Source organism: Carcharhinus amblyrhynchos, unplaced genomic scaffold, assembly GCF_965287045.1.
Source record: "Carcharhinus amblyrhynchos unplaced genomic scaffold, sCarAmb.v2.hapA scaffold_53, whole genome shotgun sequence".
Taxonomy (NCBI): Eukaryota; Metazoa; Chordata; class Chondrichthyes; order Carcharhiniformes; family Carcharhinidae; genus Carcharhinus; species Carcharhinus amblyrhynchos.
In genome coordinates, this window is record NW_027649794.1 from 1000909 (window position 1) to 1024547 (window position 23639).

General features: G+C 47.5%; 1 protein-coding gene across 1 annotated transcript in view; it reads left to right on the forward strand.

Moving 5' to 3' along the window:
• LOC145337591 (uncharacterized) overlaps positions 1-23639 on the forward strand; it is a 156430-nt gene that overhangs the window by 5197 nt on the left and 127594 nt on the right. Inside the window, exons 3-6 of the mRNA XM_080182383.1 lie at positions 3458-3595; positions 4947-5087; positions 18507-18623; positions 23138-23275. Of these exons, the coding sequence (XP_080038509.1) occupies positions 3458-3595; positions 4947-5087; positions 18507-18623; positions 23138-23275 (534 nt within the window). The remainder of the gene's footprint in view (positions 1-3457; positions 3596-4946; positions 5088-18506; positions 18624-23137; positions 23276-23639) is intronic.

Consider the following 23639-nt stretch of genomic DNA (forward strand, 5'->3'; position numbering starts at 1 on the left):
CAGTGCTGGGCCCACTGTTATTTGTCATTTATATTAACGATTTGGATGAGAATATAGGGGGCATGGTTAGTAAGTTTGTAGATGACACCAAGATTGATGGCACAGTGGACAGTGAAGAAAGTTATCTCCAATTGCAATGGGATCTTGATCAATTGGGCCAGTGGGCTGATTAATGGCAGATGGAATTTAATTTAGGTAAATGCAAGGTGATGCATTTTGGTAGATTGAACCAGGGCAGGATTTACTCAGTTAATGGCAGGGCGCTGGGGAGAGTTACAGAACAAAGAGATCTAGGGGCACATGTTCATAGCTCCTTGAAAGTGGAGTCACAGGTGGACTGAGTGTTGAAGAAGGCATTTAGCATGCTTGGTTGCATCAGTCAGAACATTGAATACAGGAGTTGGGATGTCTTGTTGAAGTTGTACAAGACATTGGTAAGGCCACACTTGGAATACTGTGTGCAGTTCTGGTCATCCTGTTATAGAAAGGATATTGTTAAACTAGAAAGAGTGCAGAAAAGATTTACTAGGATGTTATCGGGACTCGATGGATTGGAGAGGCTGAATATACTGGGACTTTTTTCTCTGGAGCGTAGGAGGCTGAGGGCTGATCTTTTAGAGGTTTGTAAAATAATGAGGGGCATAGACAAGGTAGATAGTCACTATCTTTTCCCAAAGGTAGGGGAGTCTAAAACTAGGGCGCATAAGGTGAGAAGGGAGAGATACAAAGGTGTCCAGAGGGGAAATTTTTTCACACAGAGGGTGATGAGTGTCTAGAAGAAGCTGCCAGAGGTAATAGCAGAGGTGGGTACAATTTTGTCTTTTGAAAAGCATTTAGATAGTTACATGAATACGATGGGTACAGAGGGATATGGGCCAAATGCGGGCAATTGGGATTAATTTAGGGGTTTTAAACAAAAAAAGGGCAGCATGGACAAGTTGGGCCAAAGGGCCTGTTTCCATGCTGTAAACTTCTATGACTCTATGACACCTGGAGGAAACCCATGCAGACACAGGGAGAACGCGCAGACTCCACACAAACGATGACCCAAGCCGGGAATTGAACCCAGGTCCCTGGCGCTGTGAGGCAGCAGTGCCAACCACTGTGCCACCGTGCCACCCTTTCCTAGAGATAAGAACATAAGAACATAAGAAATAGGAGCAGGAGTAGGCCATCTAGCCCTTCAAGCCTGCCCCACCATTCAATAAGATCATGGCTGATCTGAAGTGGCTCAGTTCCACTTTCCCATTTTCTCCCCATAATCCTTAATTCCCCTGTCTAGCAAAAACCTATCTATCCGTGACTTAAATATATTTAGCGAGGTAACCTCCACCGCTTCAACAGAGAATTCCAGAGATTCACCACCCTTTGAGTGAAGAAGTTCCTCCTCAACTCTGATCTAAACTGCACCCCCCTTATCTTGAGGCTGTGTCCTCTAGTCCTGCTATCCTTTCTAAGTGGGAAGAATCTCTCTACCTCTACCCTATCCATCCCTTTCATTATCTTATACGTCTCTATAAGGTCCCCCCTCATCCTTCTAAACTCCAACGAATACAGACCTAGTCTATTTAGTCTCTCTTCATAGTCCAACCCCCTCATCTCCGGTATCAGCCTCGTGAACCTCCTCTGCACTCCCTCCAAGGCCAATATATCCTTGCGCAAGTGCGGCGACCAAAACTGCACACAGTACTCCAGCTGCGGCCTCACCAGTACCCTGTACAGTTGCAGCAAGACCTCCCTACTTTTATATTCTAACCCCCTCACTATAAAGGCCAGCATCCCATTTGCCTTCCTGACCACCTGCTGCACCTGCAGACTGGGATTTTGCGACTCATGCACAAGGACCCCCAGGTCCCTCTGCACCGTAGTATGCTGCAGCTTTTCACCTTTTAAATAATAATCCCTCCTACTATTATTCCTGCCAAAGTGGATAACCTCACACTTGCAAATATTCTACTCCATCTGCCAGGTCCTCGCCCACTCGCTCAGCCTATCCAGATCCCTCTGCAGACTTTCCACACCCTCTGCACAATTTGCTTTTCCACTCATCTTCGTGTCATCAGCAAATTTCGTCACCCTACACTCAGCCCCCTCCCCCAGATCATCTATATAAATGTGAGGGAGATAATGAATATTCAGGATCACAAAGTTGGCAAAGGGAATTTGAATAAAAATGAGTCATTAACTTATTCTGACTTCCACATTCTCTTGAAGGGAAAATAATGTTGCTTCAGAATGTTTGACATTCTTAAGATGTTTCTGGGGATTTCCAAATTTGAGCAGATTCAGGAAGCCAGGTCAACTGAAAGCAGCTGGCAACTGGGCAGTCAGTGTCAAAACAGCAAAACTTCAGCATCAATTCAAATATAGGTCAATCCAAACCAGCTCATAGAATCCCTACAGTGCAGAAGGAGGCCATTCAGCCCATCGCGTCTGCACCAACAACAATCCCACCCTGGCCCTATCCCCATAACCCCATGAGTTTGCCCTACTTGTCCCGCTGACACTGAGGGGGAATTTAGCATGGCCAATCCACCAAACCTGCACATCTTTGGACTGTGGGAGGAAACCAGGCGCCCGGGAGGAAAAAGTTAAAGGAAAATATGTTTATTAGTCACAAGTAAGGCATACATTAACACTGCAATGGAAATTACTGTGAAATTCCCCTAGTCGCCACACTCTGGCACCTGTTCGGGTCAATGCACCCTAACCAGCACGTCTTTCAGACTGTGCGAGGAAACCGGAGCACCCAGAGGAAACCCACGCAGGCATGGGGAGAATGTGCAAACTCCACACAGACAGTGACCCAAGCTGGGAATCGAACCCAGGTCCCTGGCACTATGAGGCAACGGTGCCAACCACTTTGTGCGGTCAATGTATACAGTCATTCAAACTATTGGTGAGGGAGAAGAGAAATGTAGAAGGTTTACAGAACTAAAGTTTATTTATTTGCTACAACTAGCCTTACATTAACACTGCAATGAAGTTACTATGAAAATCCCCTAGTCGCCACACTTCGGCCTGTTCGCGTACATTGAGGGAGGATTGAGTATGGCCAATCCATCTAACCAGCACGTCTTTCGGGCTGTAGGAGGAAACTGGAGTACCTGCAGGAAACGCACACAGTGACCCGAGCCTGGAATTGAACCCGGGTCCCTGGTGCTGTGAAGCAGCAGTGCTAACCACCGTGCCACACAGCGCAGGATGTCAGCCTCTATCTCAGGAGGGCTATAGTGCAAACAGGTGGGAGCTGGGTTCCAACTTTCCAGAACTTGGGATAGATCCCATGTGGAGTATCACTCTTTGATACTCATCATGGGAAGGATAGATTGGCCTGGGAGGTTGTGCAGTGGATCTTCACCAGAGTAAAACCAAGGGGTCGACTGATGTGGACAGGCCATGCAGAGTGGCTCGGAATGATTCCACTGATGTATTGTGATGTGATTTGTCTCGCTAGGTTTATCACGTGCCAATTATCTCCTGAGTGACTGCGGAAACTGTTTTGGCCTCATCACCTTCAACACCGGGTATCTGTCCAGATACGTGCAAACCAGTTGTTGTAGCTCCGATCTCTGCAATGATGATGTTGAACCAGGTAGGACATTGAAACGCAAGCAATACTGGGGAGGGGTGGGGAGCTGGAGAATGGGGGCAATCCAGTTCACCATTCAGTATCCCACCCATTTCAACCTTTGGCCAATGCACCAGTTGGAACATCTGGAAACCTCAAAGTGAAAGAAGGGACTTCAATTCACATTGCATCTGTCACAATGTCTATACGACCCATCAGACGTCACATGTATTCTTTTGTTGCATGAGACCGGGCAGTCTTTTTGGTGCACAGCACGATCCCAGGGGCAGGAACACGATAATGACTACCGGGAGTTTACTCTCCTCTAAAGTGAAGTCCAGGAGTAAATATTGGATTGAGGCACCTGTAGGGTCGATTCCTGCTTAGAATAGACAAAGATAGCACTGGTACGGTGTTAAAATAAATTTCTTTTATTGGATGGAACTTGAAATGAAATCATTGCAGAAATGTCAAGGAAGAGAGAAAAGCTCGAATGAGAGGGAGGCTGGCTTCTTCTGCCAGTCTTGTACTGTTCAAAACAGAACTCTGAAACAGACCGAGCTAAACTGAAAAAATACAGCTTAAATTACAAGATATGTGATTCGTTATCTTAGTATCGATATTATTTGGCACATGCTGTCTCTGAAACTGGCCTTGTCGATGTTGATAATGAAAAACTTTGCCTGGCCTATGAAATGCCCATTTTTGCTGGCCTTATACTTTTCGAAAAAAACACACAGTCACTTTCCAGTTAACCCAGCATGCCTGCTCAGTCTCAAAACGTAGTCAGGTTAGTTTTTTAAGATTGGCATTTAAAAATAATTGTGTAGGCTGTAATATTTAAAATGAAATCTTTGTGTAAGTGAAGTAGACCATAAACATTCAGGGCGGAGGCGAGGAGATAAAAGCACGGTGAGCCTGTGTGATTCATCACTACAGGAAGTAGTTGATGCCAAAACATTGAATGCATTCATGAGGCGGCCGCTTAGGGCACTTAGGGTGAATGGGATCAAAGGTTATGGGGAGAAAGCAGGATTAGGCTATTGAGTTGGGCCATGGTCATGATTATCATTTTCTCTACACTCCAGGTACACTACATTCTGCACTCTCTCGTTTCCTTCTCTATGAACGGCATACTTTGCCTGTACAGAGCTCAAGAAACAATAATTTTCACTATACGTTAACATAAATCAATTCAAATCAAATGTCTATCAAATCTCCCGTCCAAGGAAAACAGTCCCAGTCTCTCCAATTGAGTTACAACACTGTGGCCTGGTGTCTATTAATAGATCGAGTCCTGTGTTTTGCGCGGAGTTTAAATGCTTTGAATCATAGCGTGATTGACACAACGTTAACATTATTTGCTTACATCCAGAGATCGAAACCAGCAGGCTGAACAACCTGAAATGCCATGGGTGTATCGCTGTGAATGGGACCTGTGCGAATGGACTTATCCCTGTGCGATGCAAAGGACAGCAAGATCACTGTGTTCACACTTCAGGCATTCTGCAAGGGGGTGGGTCCAACTCGTTTTTTTACTGATATAAAACCATCGGCAGGAACTACACAATGTATGGAATTTCACAGCGCGGAACGGGCCATTTGGCCCAACCACCCCATGCTGGTGTTTATTAGTCTCCTCCTATCCCTCCATCAGTTTCTCCTGACAACATATTCCTTTCTTCCTCATCTGCTTGTTCAGCTGAATCCAGTGATCTAAGTGAACCCTGGGAAAGGGTGAAGGGGCTGGATGGCCTCTTCCTTTCCCTTTGCAGCCGGCTGTGTCACTTATGGGGGTGAGAAATACCGAAGTCCGCAGGGGGATCATTGGGTGTAGTAACGCTGATAGGAACTGGGATGAAACGCAATGAAACTTGAAAGTGCAAAACTGATATCTCTCCTGTTGCTTTCTGCAGCGTCCCTGGTGACCTATGAGCTCAAAGGCTGTGTTTCTGATTTTATCTGTCGCAATCCCAACTACGCTCTCGGAATTCTTGGGATCCATCCAACCACTGGGTTCTATTGCTGCAGCGACAACATGTGCAACCTGGAGTCACGTAACTTCACCACACCTGATCCTACAGCTATTCCCTCCTCTGGGACCACACAACTCAATGTCTCTGCAACTGTCCCTGCAACCAGTCCGAATTCCTTCCCAACCCGAAACAGAAGCTCCGCTGCTATCCCCACAGTGATTCCCGACTCTGTCCCAACACAACTCCATGCCTCCTACGGCCTCACAAACACTTCCAACTCTGGACCAACCCACCTCAATGCCTCCATTGGCACTGCACTCCTCCTGGTATTCCTTAACCTGGTGCTCTGAACAACAATCCCAAACTAATCCCACTGCCCCACTCTGTCCCCATAGCCCTGTATCAATCCCAAACTAATCCCACTGCCCCGCTCTCTCCCCATAGCCCTGAATCAATCCCAAACTAATCCCACTGCCCCACTCTCTCCCCATAGCCCTGAATCAATCCCAAACTAATCCCACTGCCCCACTCTCTCCCCATAGCCCTGAATCAATCCCAAACTAATCCCACTGCCCCACTCTCTCCCCATAGCCCTGTATCAATCCCAAACTAATCCCACTGCCCCACTCTCTCCCCATAGCCCTGTATCAATCCCAAACTAATCCCACTGCCCCGCTCTCTCCCCATAGCCCTGAATCAATCCCAAACTAATCCCACTGCCCCACTCTCCCCCCATAGCCCTGTATCAATCCCAAACTAATCCCACTGCCCCACTCTCTCCCCATAGCCCTGTATCAATCCCAAACTAATCCCACTGCCCCGCTCTCTCCCCATAGCCCTGTATCAATCCCAAACTAATCCCACTGCCCCGCTCTCTCCCCATAGCCCTGTATCAATCCCAAACTAATCCCACTGCCCCGCTCTCTCCCCATAGCCCTGAATCAATCCCAAACTAATCCCACTGCCCCGCTCTCTCCTCATAGCCCTGTATCAATCCCAAACTAATCCCACTGCTCCACTCTATCCCCATAGCCCTGTATCAATCCCAAACTAATCCCACTGCCCCGCTCTCTCCCCATAACCCTGTATCAATCCCAAAGTAATCCCACTGCCCCGCTCTCTCCTCATAGCCCTGTATGAATCCCAAACTAATCCCACTGCCCAGCTCTCCCCTCATAGCCCTGTATCAATCCCAATCTAATCCCACTGCCCCACTCTCTCCTCATAGCCCTCTATCAATCCCAATCTAATCCCACTGCCCCACTCTCTCCCCACAGCCCTGTATCAATCCCAAACTAATCCCACTGCCCCGCTCTCTCCCCATAACCCTGTATCAATCCCAAACTAATCCCACTGCCCCGCTCTCTCCTCATAGCCCTGTATGAATCCCAAACTAATCCCACTGCCCCGCTCTCTCCCCATAGCCCTGTATCAATCCCAATCTAATCCCACTGCCCCACTCTCTCCCCATAGCCCTGTATCAGTCCCAAACTAATCCCACTGCCCCCACTCTCTCCCCATTGTTCTGTGTCAAACGCAAGCTAATCTCAGTCTCCTGCTTTTTATCCAGAGAGGGGAAATAAGGTGCCACTAAGGAATGATTGAATATCACTGCATGTAAATACAAGGATTCTGCTGCTACTGGGTGCACTGAATGTCATCTTAACTCTTTAAAGTAAACCAACATTATATTTTTATTGCAAAAATAAACTTTATTCATAAAATTTGTAAAAGTATCTGGCAAAACATTTTGACTTGGAAATTCCAGGAAGTGCAATAAAATTGAATTTCTCTTTCAGATAACATGTTTCACTCTTTAGATTTCCAAACACATTCTGTAGCAGGCGTTCAGCCAAGGGCTGAATTCTATTTTAAATTGTAAGTTACAGAAATGGCAATAGAATTCACCTTTTCCACACAGGGGGATGATTTGATTTATTATTGTCACATGTTCTAGTATACAGTGAAAATATTGTTTTTTGCGTGCTATACAGACAGAGCATACTGTTCATAGAAAAGGAAAGAAGGGGGTCCAGAATGTAGTGTTACAGTGATAGCTAGGGTGGAGAGATTTTCAACTTTATGTGAGGTAGGTCCATTCAAAAGTCTGACAGCAGCAGGGAAGAAGCCGTTCTTGAGCTGGTTAGTACATGACTTCAGACTTTTGTATCTTTTTCCCGTAGGAAGAAAATGGAAGGGAGAGTGTCTGGGCTGCACTTTAACTATGTTGGCTGCTCTTCCGAGGCAGCGGGATGTGTAGACAATGGGTGGTTTGCGTGATGGATTGGGCTACATTCACAACCTTTTATAGTTCCTTGCGGTCTTGGGCAGAACAGGAGCCCATACCAAGCTGTGATACAACCAGAAAGAATGCTTTCTATGATGCATCTGTAAAAGTTGGTGAGAGTCGGAATGGCAGGATACTCGGAAGCTTGGCGGAAAAGATGGATCTTGGGGTAGAGATTCACAGATCTCTGAAGGTGACAGAGGGGGTAAATAGGATAGTGAGAAGGCACATGGGACACTTGTTTTTACCACAGAATCGTAGAATCATGGACTCCTACAGTGCAGAATGAGGCCATTTAACTCATCGAGTCTGCACTGACTGCAATCACACACAGGCTCTACGACCATGCATTTAGCTGAGCTCTTGCCCCTGACACTAAGGGTCAACTAAGCCTGACCAATCCACCTAACCCGCACATCTTTGGAGTACGGGAAGAAACTGGAGATTGTAAGTTACAGAAATGGCAATAGAATTCACCTTTTCCCACACAGGGGGATGATTTGATTTATTATTGTCACATGTTCTAGTATACAGTGAAAATATTGTTTTTTGCGTGCTATACAGACAGAGCATACTGTTCATAGAAAAGGAAAGAAGGGGGTTCAGAATGTAGTGTCACAGTGATAGCTAGGGTGGAGAGATTTTCAACTTTATGTGAGGTAGGTCCATTCAAAAGTCTGACAGCAGCAGGGAAGAAGCCGTTCTTGAGCTGGTTAGCCAGCGGAGACCCACGCAGACACGGGGAGAACTCCACACAATCAGTCGTGGTGGAGAGTATTGGGGCAATGGGGGGTAATGTACAGAACATTGGTTAGGCCAAAGCTGGAGTAGTGTTTGCAGTTCTGCTCACCTCACCAGAAGGATTTGATTGCTCTAGACGGGGTACAGAGGAGATTCACAAGGACGCAGCCTGGGATGGAGCATTTGAGCTATAAGGAGAGGCTTGGATTGTTTTCTCTAGAGCAGAGAAGGTTGGAGCTAGGAGACATGATTGAGGTGTATACGATTATGAGGGGTGTGGACAAGGGTGAATAGGGAACCATTGTTCTCCTTGGTTGAAGCGTCAATCACGAGGGGTCATAGTTTTAAGATACGGGGCAGAAGATTCGAAACGGATAAGGGAAAACATTTTTTTGCTCAGAGGGTGGTGGGAATCTGCAATGAGCTGCCTGGGAAGCCGGAAACCTCACAACCTTTAAAAAAGGCTGAGTAAATCATTTAAAGATCTTTGGTTTAAAGTCTGGTTTAAAAACAAGAAACGGCAATTGGGATCAAGTTTACAAAAAGAAATATAGGGCGGAATTTTCCTGTCCCGTGGGAATCGTAGCAGGCGGGACACGGACAATGCAGAGTTCCGTTGATCTCGGGTGGGATTGTCCAGTCCTGGGGCGAGCGTGACAGGAAGATCCCACCTGGTGTGTTTGGTTTGGTTCCGTGTCGGAGGAAATGGTGGGTGAAGGTTCAGAAATAAGTACAGGACAATCGGTGAGAGGCTAGGGGGGATTGAAGGATTAGGTAATTCTGACAGTGCAGCACTCCCTCAGTACTGACCCTCTGACAGTGCAGCACTCCCTCAGTACTGACCCTCTGACAGTGCGGCACTCCCTCAGCACTGACCCTCTGACAGTGCGGCACTCCCTCAGCACTGACCCTCTGACAGTGCGGCACTCCCTCAGCACTGACCCTCTGACAGTGCGGCACTCCCTCAGTACTGACCCACTGACAGTGCAGCACTCCCTCAGTACTGACCCTCTGACAGTGCGGCACTCCCTCAGCACTGACCCTCTGACAGTGCGGCACTCCCTCAGCACTGACCCTCTGACAGTGCGGCACTCCCTCAGCACTGACCCTCTGACAGTGCGGCACTCCCTCAGCACTGACCCTCTGACAGTGCGGCACTCCCTCAGTACTGACCCTCTGACAGTGCGGCACTCCCTCAGCACTGACCCTCTGACAGTGCGGCACTCCCTCAGTACTGACCCTCTGACAGTGCGGCACTCCCTCAGCACTGACCCTCTGACAGTGCGGCACTCCCTCAGTACTGACCCTCTGACAGTGCGGTACTCCCTCAGCACTGACCCTCTGACAGTGCGGCACTCCCTCAGTACTGACCCTCTGACAGTGCGGCACTCCCTCAGCACTGACCCTCTGACAGTGCGGCACTCCCTCAGTACTGACCCTCTGACAGTGCGGCACTCCCTCAGCACTGACCCTCTGACAGTGCGGCACTCCCTCAGTACTGACCCTCTGACAGTGCGGTACTCCCTCAGTACTGACCCTCTGACAGTGCAGCACTCCCTCAGTACTGACCCTCTGACAGTGCGGCACTCCCTCAGCACTGACCCTCTGACAGTGCAGCGCTCCCTCAGTACTGACCCTCTGACAGTGCAGCGCTCCCTCAGTACTGACCCTCTGTCAGTGCAGCACTCCCTCAGTACTGACCCTCTGACAGTGCAGCACTCCCTCAGTACTGACCCTCTGACAGTGTGGCACTCCCTCAGCACTGACCCTCTGACAGTGCGGCACTCCCTCAGTACTGACCCTCTGACAGTGCGGCACTCCCTCAGTAATGACCCTCTGACAGTGCAGCGCTCCCTCAGTACTGACCCTCTGACAGTGCAGCGCTCCCTCAGTACTGACCCTCTGACAGTGCAGCGCTCCCTCAGTACTGACCCTCTGACAGTGCGGCACTCCCTCAGTACTGACCCTCTGACAGTGCGGCACTCCCTCAGCACTGACCCTCTGACAGTGCGGCACTCCCTCAGCACTGACCCTCTGACAGTGCGGCACTCCCTCAGTACTGACCCTCTGACAGTGCGGCACTCCCTCAGCACTGACCCTCTGACAGTGCGGCACTCCCTCAGCACTGACCCTCTGACAGTGCAGCGCTCCCTTGGCCCTGGATCTGGGACTGTCAGCCTGGATGGTGGGTTGAAATCTCTGCAGTCAGGACTTTAATCAGCAGGCCTCTAAACCAAAGGTGAGAGTGTTGCCTAATGCACTGACAGATTATCTAAATCTGTAAAGTGTAGATCATAAATTTTAACCATTCAATAACTATTGCTGCCAAACAGGAAGTTAACATTAGTTTTCTAACCCACAATCAGTAAGGATAGGCAACAACAACTCCTCCATCATCATCGTCAAAACCCACAGGGGTGTGGCCTCAAACCCCGACTATACACCTTATACACGTATTTCTGTGTGGCCACATTCCCTTCGAATTCCATTTTCAAGCTTGCTGACGACACCACTGTAGCGGGTCGGATCTCAAACAATGACGAGACAGAATACAGGAATGAGATAAAGAACCTGGTGAGCTGGTACAGTAACAATAATCTCTCCATCAATGTCAACAAAACAAAGGAGATTGTCATCGACTTCAGGAAGCGTAGAGGAGAACATGTCCCTGTCTACATCAGTGGGGACCAAGTAGAAAGGGTTGCAAACTTCAAGCTTTTAGGCGTCCAGACCACCAACAACCTGTCCTGGTCCCTCCACGCCGACACTATAATTAGGAAAGCCCTCTATGTTCTCAGAAGGCTAAGGAAATTTGGCATGTCAGCTACGACTCTCACCAACTTTGAAAGATGCACTATGAAAAGCATTCTTTCTGGTTTTTCACGGCTTGGTATGGGCTCCTGCTCTGCCCAAGACCGCAATAAACTACAAAGGGTCGTGAATGAAGCCCAGTCCATCATGCAAACCAACTTCCCTTCCATTGACACTGTCTACACTTCCCACTGTTTCGGAAAAGCAGCCAGCATAATGAAGGACCCCCACCCACCCTGGACATTCTCTCTTCCAGCTTCTTCCATTGGGAAAAAGATGCAAAATTCTGAGTTCACATACCAACCGACCCAAAAAACAGCTTCATTCCTGCTGCTGTCATACTGTTGATCAACTTACCTCGCACTAAGTTGACTTTTCTCCTACACCCTAGCTGTGACTGTATTCTGCGCTGTCTCCTTTCCTTCTCTATGAACAGTATACTTTGTCTGAATGGTGCACAAGAAACAATACTTTCCACTCTATGTTAATACATGTGACAATAATAAATCAAGTCAGATCAAATCAAAGAATTTACGGCAGAGTTTGTGATAAATGGCAATCTGATTCCAAGCGTTTTGTTTAAATCAATTTGCATTGTTCGTACAAATAACCAGCAGAAATGGAAGACAAGATGGAGCATGAGTGTGTGGGAATGTTTATTGCAATCAGATGGTGGTTAGGGAGCTCTGCCAGAAACCACACCCTCACACTTCCCAGTTAACTAAACCCTCACCCTCACACTCCCCAGTTACCTAAACACTCACCCTCACACTCCCCAGTTAACTAAACCCTCACCCTCACACTCCCCAGTTAACTAAACCCTCACCCTCACACTCCCCAGTTAACTAAACCCTCACCCTCACACTCCCCAGTTAACTAAACCCTCACCCTCACACTCCCCAGTTAACTAAACCCTCACCCTCACACTCCCCAGTTAACTAAACCCTCACCCTCACACTCCCCAGTTACCTAAACCCTCACCCTCACACTCCCCAGTTAACTAAACCCTCACCCTCACACTCCCCAGTTACCTAAACCCTCACCCTCACACTCCCCAGTTAACGAAACATTCACCCTCACACTCCCCAGTTAACTAAACACTCACCCTCACACTCCCCAGTTACCAAAACCCTCACCCTCACACTCCTCAGTTAACTCAACCCTCACCCTCGCACTCCCCAGTTAACTAAACCCTCACCGTCACACTCCCCAGTTAACTAAACACTCACCCTCACACTCCTCAGTTAACTCAACCCTCACCCTCACACTCCCCAGTTAACTAAACACTCACCCTCACACTCCCCAGTTAACTAAACACTCACCCTCACACCCCCCAGTTAACTAAACATTGGGAGGGTGAGGGGCATGTGGGGAGGGATGTGCGGGGAGAGGTCAGTTGGGAGAGATCTGTGGGGAGAAGGAGAGGTCTGTGGGGAGGAGTCTGCGGGGAGGGAGAGGGGTCAGTGGACAGGGTTCTGTGGGGAGGTGTCAATGGGATGGGGGAGGTGTCTGTGGGAAGGGGGAGGTGTCTGTTGGGAGTGGCAGGAGTCTACGTGGAGGGGGCAAGATCTGTGTGGAGGGGGAGGGGTCTGGAAGGAGGGGTCTACGGGGAGGTGACTGCAGGGAGGAGGGTCTGTGGGGAGGGGGAGGCATCTGCAGGGAGGAGGAGGGGCCTGCAGGGAGTGGGAGTGTCTGCAGGGAGGGGAGGGGTCTGTAGAGAGGGGGGAGGGGTCTGTAGAGAGGGGGGAGGGGTCTGTAAGGAGGGGGTGGGGTCTGCAGGGAGGAGGAGGAGTCTGCGGGGAGTGGGAGGGTCTGTGGGGAGGTATTTATTAGGGTTCAGGGAATCCTGGCTCCAGGTGAACTCTGATCTTTCAGTCCTGCCCCAGGTAATTAGTTTATTTTATGAAGTTTATTTATTAATACCACAAGTCGACTTACACTGCAATGAAGTTACTGTGAAAATCCCCTAGTCGCCACACACCAGCGCCTGTTCAGGTATGCTGAAGGAGAATTTAGCATGGCCAATGCACCCTAACCAACACGCCTTTCAGACTGTGGGAGGAAACCAGAGCACCCGGAGGAAACCCATGCAGACACGGGGAGAATGTGCAGACTCCACACAGACAGTGACCCCCGGTGGGAATTGAACCTGGGTCCCTGTGAGGCAGCAGTGCGAACCACTGTGCTAGCCCCAATCCTAGTATCCTTTGGACAGCCAGAGCTGACAGAGTGAAAGCTCACCTCATGGGGTTAATGAGTGCTGAGACAGCAGCTTGGAAAGAGGAAGCTGGAGATGAAAGTAACTTGAGGGAGTTTCTTCATAAACAGGAAGCTGTTGGAGGCTCAGGTTCCACACCAACCTGTTCGAGGAACAATAATGTGGAGGGCAATTTTAAACACTTTCCGCACGGCTGTTGTCTTATATACGGTGCTGCCTGAAGGTAATGCTTGTCTTTATTTTCTCATTCCATCCAGACTGTTGTTTTATCCCGACTGTAGTCCTGGAATATAGTCTGACACTGCAGAGGAACAGGGGAGTTATACTCTGATGTCCTGGGACGCACAGTCCAGTGCGATCCACTCCTGCCTGCTCTACACAGTGTCCAGCCTTTGTGACATTGGCCTTTGTGGGATCTTGCTGTGCGATACTATTAGCTGTCGTTTCTACAAACGGTTTAAACGGAGCCAAATTTTATTTCCTAGTCTGTCACTGACTGTTCTGGGACGTTTGCCAGGGTGGGAATGACTCTTGAGGAATGCACGATTTCAAAAGCGTTCCGGCACAGGGTCAGGCCATTCGGCCAGTCTGCTCTGTGAGTGCCTGCGGCTGCCTTCCTGCTAACCCTGCCCTCCCCCAAACCCGCCTTCTGAAGTCAGGGACAGGAGTGGGGTGAGGCCACTCAGCCTGTCAAAACTCTGCTCGTCAATCAATAAGATTGGTCTGGTCTGGGCTTCTTCCGAACTCCCAACTGTACCCCCACCCCACACCCAATCCTCACCTCCCCATCAATCAAATATCTGCCTCCCTCAGCCCTGAATATCTGCAAATGAGCTCTGGAGAGAATCCCACAGACTCACGAACCCTCCTGAGAGAAGAAATGCCTCCTCATCTCCAGAACCGGGGTGGGGGGTGGGGGTCACAGTCTGAGGGTTCAGGGTAGAGGTCATATTGAATGTATCCAAGAGGCAGCTGGACAGGGCACTTAGCGGCCAATGGGATCAAAGGTTAAGCGGAGTTAGCAGGATTTAAAACAAAATTGTACCCGCCTCCACTAATACCTCTTGTTCCAGACACTCACCACCCTCTGTGTGAAAAAATTGCCCCTCTGGACACTTCTGTATCTCTCCCCTCTCACCTTAAACCTATGCGTTCTAGTTTTAGACTCCCCTACCTTTGGGAAAAGATATTGACTATCTAGCTGATCTGTGCCCCTCATTATTTTATAGACCTCTATAAGATCACCCCGCAGCTTCCAGCGCTCCAGAGAAAAAAAGTCCCAGTCTATCCAGATGAATAGGATAGAGGTGGAGAGACTCTTCTCGCTCAGAAAGGACAGTAGGACTAGGGGGCACAGCCTCGAGATAAAGAGGGGGGCGGTTTACAACGGAGTTGAGGAGGAACTCCTTCACTCAAAGGGTGGTGAATCTCTGGAATTCTCTGCCCGTTGAAGTGGTGGAGGCTGCCTCGCTAAATATTTTTAAGACGCGGGTTGATGGGTTTTTGATAAGAGAGGGGATTAAGGGTTATGGGGAGAGGGCGGGAAAGTAGAACTGAGCCACGACAGATCAGCCATGATCTTATTGAATGGCGGGGCAGGCTCGAAGGGCTAGATGGCCTACTCCTGCTCCTATTTCTTATGTTCTTATGTTCTTATAACTCAAACCATCAACTCCCGGGAGGATCCTAGTAAATCACACCCTCTCTGAACTGCTTCCATTGTGAGTACACTGCAACTGAAATAAGGAAGCCAAAACTGTGCTCAGTATTTTATGCGTAGCCTAACCAACACCCTGTACAGTGGAGGCAAGACTTCTTTATTCTTATAACCCATCCAATAAGAGTGGTGTGGTGGCAGAGTGGTTAACACTGCTGCCTCACAGCTCCAGGGACCTGAGTTCAATCCCCGGCTTGGGTCACTGTCTGTGTGGAGTCTGCACATTCTCTATGTGATTTTCCTCCGGGTGCTCTGGTTTCCTTCCACAGGCCACGTGAGTGTGTTAGGTTGATTGGCAATGCTAAATTGCCCCCCTTAGTGCCCTGGGATGCATAGATTTAGAGAGATTAGCGGGGTAAATATATGGAGTTACGGGGTTGGGGCCTGGGTGGGATTGTTGTCAGTGAGGCTCGATGGGCTGAATGGCCTCATTCTGCACTGTATGGTTTCTACCTCCTTGTAAAGACCAACAATCCAGTGACCTGATGCTAATCATTCATGTGTCATTGACCCATAGAAAAGTTACGGTGCTGTAAAGGCCATTCAGCCCATCGTGCCTGCACTGGCCAAACATTGAGAAATCAGAAACTAGCCATTCATCTTTATCCCCACTTTCCAGCTCCTGATCTGTGATCAGGCAAGTTACAGCTCTTCAGGTGCAGATCCAGATACATTTCAAACTTGACCTGTGATAACCCCCGCCACTTACACGGGGAACCTCGAACTGACCTCCCTGTAGGATCCGGAGGATGTGACGCCCCAGGTGATTATTGGCGTCATGGGCATCATTGGCTGTGCCAGCATTTATTGCCGATCCCTAGTTGCCTTTGAGGAGATGGTGGTGAGCTGCATTCTTGATCGCTGCAGTCCAAGTGCTGTGGGTTGACCTTACAACGCCGTTAGGGAGGGAATTCTAGGGTTTTGAACCAGCGTCAGTGAAGGAACGGCCGATATATTTCCAAGTCAGCATGGTAAGAGACTTGGAGGGGAATTTGGAGTTGGTGGTGTTCCCATGTATCTGCTGCCCTTGTCCTTTTAGATGGAAGTGGCCATGGGTTTGGAAAGTGCTGTCTAAGGATCTTTGGTGAATAGCTGCAGTGTATCTTGTAGATAGTACACACAGCTGCTACTGAGCTTCGGTGGTGGAGGGAGTGAGTGTTTATGGATGTGGTGCCAATCAAGCGGGCTGCTTAATCCTTGATAATGTTGAGTTTCTTGAGTGTTGTTGGAGCTGCACCCATCCAGGCAAGTGGGGAGTATTCCATCACACTCCTGACTTGTGCCTTGTAGATGGTAGATAGGCTTTGGGGAGTCAGGAGGTGAGTTACTTGCTGCAGCATTCCTAACCACTGAACTGCTCTTGTAGCCACTGTGTTTATTGGTGAGCCCAGATCAGTAATTACCTTATCAGTGGAACTCGTATGCTGAGGCCTGCATAAAGCAGGCCCCTGAGTGGGTCCATTATTGCATGGTCCCGGTATGTGTCCACCACAGGCTTGTGATTTTGCTTTACTTTATTTTGTACAATAACGCACTGTTCTTTTACAGCTGACCCCTAAGTTACTATACCAGTGACGAGGTAGACAACCAGAAACTTAGGCATTGATTTCAAATTGCCACCACCTTTGTGAATAAGTGTTTCCACACATTCTGTCTAATCCTCCGACCTTAAATCTCTGCCCTTCCCTCCCCACCCCAATGGTAATTGACCCCTAAGCAAGGGAGGAAACAAGTTTTTCTTCTCCATTATATCTAGGCTCCTCAGGATTGTGTACAACTCATTAGGTCACCCCTTAGCCTACTCTGTTCGAAGGAAAACAACCCTCGCCTCTCCAATCTCTCCTCATGGCTGCCATTTTCCAACCCTTGTAAATCCACTCTGTACACTCTCTAGAGCAGTGATGTTCTTCCTGTAAGTGTAGTGACCAGAACTGTTCCCAAAACTCCAGATGTGGCCTATCCAGTGTTTCATACAGTTCTATCATCGCATCCCTGCTTTTGTATCCAATATCTCGGCCAATAGCGGAAAACATTCCATTTGCTAACTTTATCACCTCATTCACTCAGCCTATCAGCTTCAAGATCCTGGGGACATGTACTTCAAGATCTCTCACTCCCTCAACCTCTCTAAACATCTTCCAATTTAGTGAGAATTCCCCTTGCTTTCTTTGCCGTCCCCAAATGCATTACCTCACACTTTTACATTTAAATTTCATTCGCTGCCTCTCTGCTCACTCAACCTAACTTTGATATCATTCTGTGATTTATTATCAACTACATGGCCAATTTTAGTGTCTACCGTCCTACTTCCCAGTCCTATTTAAGTCTAAATCATTAATACATACACAAGGGCCCCAACATTCTTTCCTACCTCAGAAACATCCATCCACCATTGTCTCCTGACCAACCTCTCTCCTATACTGACTATCCCTGATCATTCCATGCCTTTCCAAGTGATGATTTATCTCGGAATTTTTTCCAATAACCTCCCCACCGCTGAAGTCAGACTCACGGGCCTCCAGTTTTCTCATCTTCCCTCTCACCCCTTTTAAATAATGGTACAACATTCACAATCCTCTTGGGCAACCAGATCCCTCTGTGGTCTTCCTCCATTTAAGAATGCAGATAATCCCGATATTGCAGAGGGAGGCCATTTGGCCCATCGAGTCTGCAATGACTCTCTGACTTCTCGCCCAGGCCCTATCCCCGTTATCCCACATATTAACCTTTAACCTATCCATCTTTGGACACCTGAGAGGCAACTTGGCATGGCCAATCCACCTAACTGACACAACTTGTGACACGAAAGGGCAATTTAGCACGGCCAATCCATCCAACCCGCTCATCTTTGGACTGTGGGTGGAAATTGGAGTACCTGGAGGAAACCCATAGGGAGAACGTGCAGACAGTCACCCAAGGCTGGAATGGAAACCTGACACTGACGCTGTGAAGCAGCAGTGCTAACCACTATACCAATATGCTGCCCACTTCTATACTTCTGTTCCTTTCTTTGCAAATGTGTGTCCACCTCTTCACTTCGCTGACAAGTGGACAATCAGCTGACGTGCTTTAAGGTTGTGTGTGTGTGGCCCTGGATGATTGGGCAGAGGGGCCACACTGAGTTACTGTCTTTAGCCAGGAATTGTAATGTTACTCATTCTGGCCTCTTCTTTCTCTCCACTCAGTGCGTCCTTTGATCTGTAATCAATGCTCAGGGCAATCCGGTTCCTGCTCGTTTACACCAGTGACTTGTAAAACAGGAGTCACCACCTGCAGGACCACTTCAACCACTACCATTTATGGTAACATGTTATCTTCTAATTTGTCCAATATTTTTAATCCCTCTCTCATTCATTCCTCTTTTTTCCCTCTCTCTCTCCTTCTCTCTCTTCCCCTCCTTTCAGTCTGTCCCTCTCTTTCTCTGTGTTTTCCCTCTCCCTCTTCATCTCCCTTCAGTCTGTCTCTCTCTTTCTCTCTATCTCTGTTTTTTTGGCCCTGTCTCTCTCTCTCAGTCTCTCTCTCAAAGCAGGAGGGAGACAGAAAGGAAGTTTGAGGACAGCACAGAAGTTAAAGAGAGCACATTAAGTAGTAAAAGGCAGTTTCAGTAATCCTCATACCAGAGAGATCAGGCAAAAGCAAGACAGAGAGCAAGGGAAGTTCCAGATTAAACTCCATTTATTTCAATGCAAGAGGTCTGACGGACAAGGCAGACGAACTCAGGGCATGGATGGGTACGTGGGACTGGTGTATTGTAGCAGTAACTGAAACATGGCTTAGGGAGGGCTGGCCCCCCAGTGTTCCCAGGTATAGATGCTACAGGAACGATAGAACACAATGCAAGACAGAACGGGAGTTGTACTTTTGATTCGGGAAAGCACCACAGCTGTACTGAGAGGGGATAAATCCGAGGGTCCAGCCACTGAGTCCGTATGGGTAGAACTGAGAAATAAGAAGGGGAGAATCACTTTGATAAGGTTGCAATATAGGCCCCCAAATAGTCGGCGGGAAATTGAGGAGCAAATATGTAACGCGATTACAGATAGCTCCAAGAAAAATTGGGTGATAATAGTCAGAGATTTTAACTTTCCCAACATTGACTGGGACAGCCAAAGTATGAGAGGCTTGGATGGAGAGAAATGTTTTGTTCAGGAGGAATTTCTCATTCAGTACGTGGATGGCCCGACTAGAGACTGGGCAAAACTTGACGTCCTCTTGAGAAATAAGGAAGGGCAGGTGACAGAAGTGTTAGTGAGGGATTACTTTGGGACCAGTGACCATAATTCTATTGGTTTTAAGATAGCTATGGAGAATGATAGGTCTGGTCCAAAAGTTAAAATTCTAAATTGGTGCAAGGCCATTTTGATGGTATCAGGCAGGAACTTTCAAAAGTTAATTGGGGGAGTCTGTGGAAAGGCAAAGGGGTGTCTGGTAAGTGGGAGGCTTTCAAAAGTGTGTTAACCAGGGTTCAGGGGGAAACACATTCCTCTTAGGGTGAAGGGCAAGGCTGGCAGACGTAGGGAACCCTGGATGACTCGGGATATTGAGGCCCTGGCCAAGAAGAAGAAAGAGGCACATGACATGCATAGGCAGCTGAGATCAAGTGGATTCCTTAAAGAGTATAGTGGGTGTAGAGTTAAGAGAGAAATCAGGAGGGTAAAAAGGGGACACAGGATTGTTTCGGCAGATAAGGCAAAGGAGAATCTAAAGAGCTTCTACAAATACATAAAGGGCAAAAGAGTAACAAGGGAGAGGATAGGGCCTCTTAAGGATGAACAAAGTCATCTGTGTGCGGATCCACAGGAGATGGGTGAGATCCTAAATGAATATTCCTCATCAGTATTTACTATTGAGGGAAGCATGGATATTAGGGAACTTGGGGAAATAAAGAGTGATGTCTTGAGCAATGTACGTATAAGCCTGGGAACTACAGGCCAGTGAGACTCACATCTGTGGTGCTTAAATTGTTGGAAGGTAGTTTTAGAGACAGGATCTACAGGCATTTAGAGATGCAAGGACTGATTAGAGAGATATCAGCATGGCTTTGTGAGTGGAAAATTATGTCTCACAAATTTGATTGAGTTTTTTGAAGGGGTAACCAAGAAGGTAGATGAGGACAGTGCAGTTGATGTTGCCTACATGGACTCTAGCAAGGCCTTTGACAAAGTACCAAATGGTGGTTGTTGCATAAGGTTAAATCTCATGGGATCCAGGGTGAGGTATCTAAATGGATACAAAATGGGCTTCTTGACAGAAGCCACAGGGTGGTTGTAGAGAGTTGTTTTTCAAACTGGAGGCCTGTGACCAGCGGTGTGCCTCAGGAATCAGTGCTGGGCCCACTGTTATTTGTCATTTATATTAATGATTTGGATGAGAATATAGGGGGCATGGTTAGTAAGTTTGCAGATGACACCAAGATTGGTGGCATAGTGGACAGTGAAGAAAGTTATCTCCAATTGCAACGGGATCTTGATCAATTGGGCCAATGGGCTGACGGATGGCAGATGGAGTTTAATTTAGACGAATACGAGGTGATGCATTTTGATAGATTGAACCAGGGCAGGACTTACTCAGTTAATGATAGGGCGTTGAGGAGAGTTACAGAACAACGAGATCTAGGGGTACATGTTCATAGCTCCGTGAAAGTGGAGTCACAGATGGACAGAGTGGTGAAGAAGGCATTCGGCATGCTTGGTTTCATCGGTCAAAACATTGAATACAGGAGTTGGAATGTCTTGTTGAAGTTGTACAAGACATTGGTAAGGCCACACTTGGAATACTGCATGCAGTTCTAGTCACCCGATTATAGAAAGGATATTATTAAACTAGAAAGAGTGCAGAAAAGATTTAGTAGGATGCTACCGGGACTTGATGGATTAAGTTATAAGGAGAAGCTGGATAGACTGGGACTTTTTCTCTGGAGCATAGGAGGCTGAGGGATGATCTTACAGAGGTCTATAAAATAATGACGGGCACAGGTCAGCTAGATAGACAATATCTTCTCCCAAAGTCAGGGGAGTCTACAACTAGAGGGCATAGGTTTAAGGTGAGAGGGGAGAGATACAAAAGGGTCCAGGGGGGCAATTTTTTCACACAGAGGGTGGTGAGTGTCTGGGACAAGCTGCCAGAGGCAGTAGTAGAGGCAGGTACAATTTTGTCTTTTAAAAAGCAGTTAGATAGTTATATGGGTACGATGGGTATCGAACGATATGGGCCAAATGCAGGCAATTGGAATTAGCTTAGAGTTGTAACAAGGAAAGGGCGGCATGGATAAGTTGGGCCGAAGGGCCTGTTTCCATGCTGTAAACCTCTATGACTCTGTGACTCTCTCATTCTCTCCCGTACAAGGCCACACTTTCTATTTCTTCCTTTCTTTGTTACTTTTTCTCTCTCCCGTTTTCTCTCTTCCCTTTGCTCTTGCTCACGTTCACCTTTCTTTCTCTCCCTTCTATTTTCTCTCCGTTACAATGGGATTTATAAGATTATTTATTTCCGAGAGTGCGTCAATAGATAAGATGAAAGGAAAGGAGTCAAAAGACCTCTTCTGACATCTGCTGGGCGGCAGTCGTGGATGGTTTGATTGTTAGAGGTTAAAAGTGGTTGTGTTTGTTTCACTGGGAAGAAGGTGGAAGGTGCTTACACTTGTAGACACTGACAGCAACCTCTGTGCTAACAGTGAATAGGCTGAGAGTCTCCAAAGTCCCACACAACTGTTGAGAATGTTGGGTTGTAAACCATTTAACTGATAAGATGAAAGAGAACTGATTTGATTTGATTTATTATTGTCACATGTATCATGATACAGTGAAAAGTAATGTTTCTTGCACGCTATAAAGCTAAAACATACCATTCATAGAGTACACAGAAGAGAAGGAAAAGAGAGGGTAGAGAATGTAGTATTACAGCTATAGCTACGGAGCAGAGAAAGGTCAACTTAATGCAAGGTTGGTCCATTCAAAAGTCTGACAGCAACAGGGAAGAACTTGTTTTTGAGGAGGTTGTGCGTGACCTCAGTTTTGTATCTTTAAGCCAATGGAAGAAAGTGGAGGAGAAAATCTCTGAAGTGCGTGGGGTTCTTGATTTTGTTGACTGCTTTTCTGAGGCAGTGAGAAGTGTATACAGAGTCAATGGATGGGAGGCTGGTTTGCATGATGGACTGGGCCACTTTCACGACCCTTTGCCTTGCAATCTTGGCCGGAGCAAGAGCCATACTAAGCTGTGAGACAACCAGAAAGGATGCTTTCTGTGGTAAAAATTGGTGAGAGCTGTAGTGGACATGCTAAATTTCCTCAGCCTCCTGAGAAAGTAGAGGCATAGATGGGCTTTCTTAACTATAGTGTCAGCCCGGGGTGACCAGTATAGCTGGTCTCACAAGAATAGCTACTTCACATTCCTGCCTGGATACAAGACTCATGCCATTCACAGCGGCAGGGCTTTGAGAGCACCAAACCCCGCTCTGCAATTTAAAGTATAGATTTCTGGCAAAAAGAATGTTTTGTTATTGGTGCCGACATTCAACATCTTAGAAGGGGAAATCTTGTTGCCAGCTCTGTTTTGTTATGAATAAGAAGTTTGAACTTACTCTGACTAAAGTTATCAGTCTCGACTTGATCATAGTATCTGTCTTTGTCACTTTTTTACTTTTTCTCTCTTTCTCTTCCTCTCGTTTACCCACTGCCTCACACCTTTTCTACATCTTTCGTTCTCTCGCTTCATCTTCCTCTCTCCTTATTTTTCCATCAGTCTCTTTCTGTTCACTACTGAGATTAACAAACCAAGAAAGTGTGAAATTGCAGTGACAATCTATATTTGTTTTCAGACGGACAGACTGTAAAGCGGATTAGTAATGGTTGTGGACCTTGCTCTGATCCCATCTCCTTTAACACTGGAAGGCTGGTTATCTCAGAGAGTAGCAGTTGCTGTACCTCTGATCAATGTAATACACTGACAGAAACAGGTAAGGTTTCAGTGCATTATAACACAAATCATCATCTGATACATTCATCTGATAATGAGACCATCCCACTGAGTGACACTGTGACTGAATAAAATCAACACTGCCAAATTCCCTCTACACTGTCCCCCATCAAACACTCCCAGGACAGGTACAGCATGGGGTTAGATACAAAGTAAAGCTCCCTCTGCACTGTCCCCATCAAATACTCCCAGGACAGGTACAGCACAGGGTTAGATACAGAGTAAAGCTCCATCTACACTGTCCCCAACAAACACTCCCAGAATATGTACAGCATAGGGTTAGATACAGAGTAAAGCTCCATCTATACTGTCCCCAACAAACACTCCCAGAATATGTACAGCAT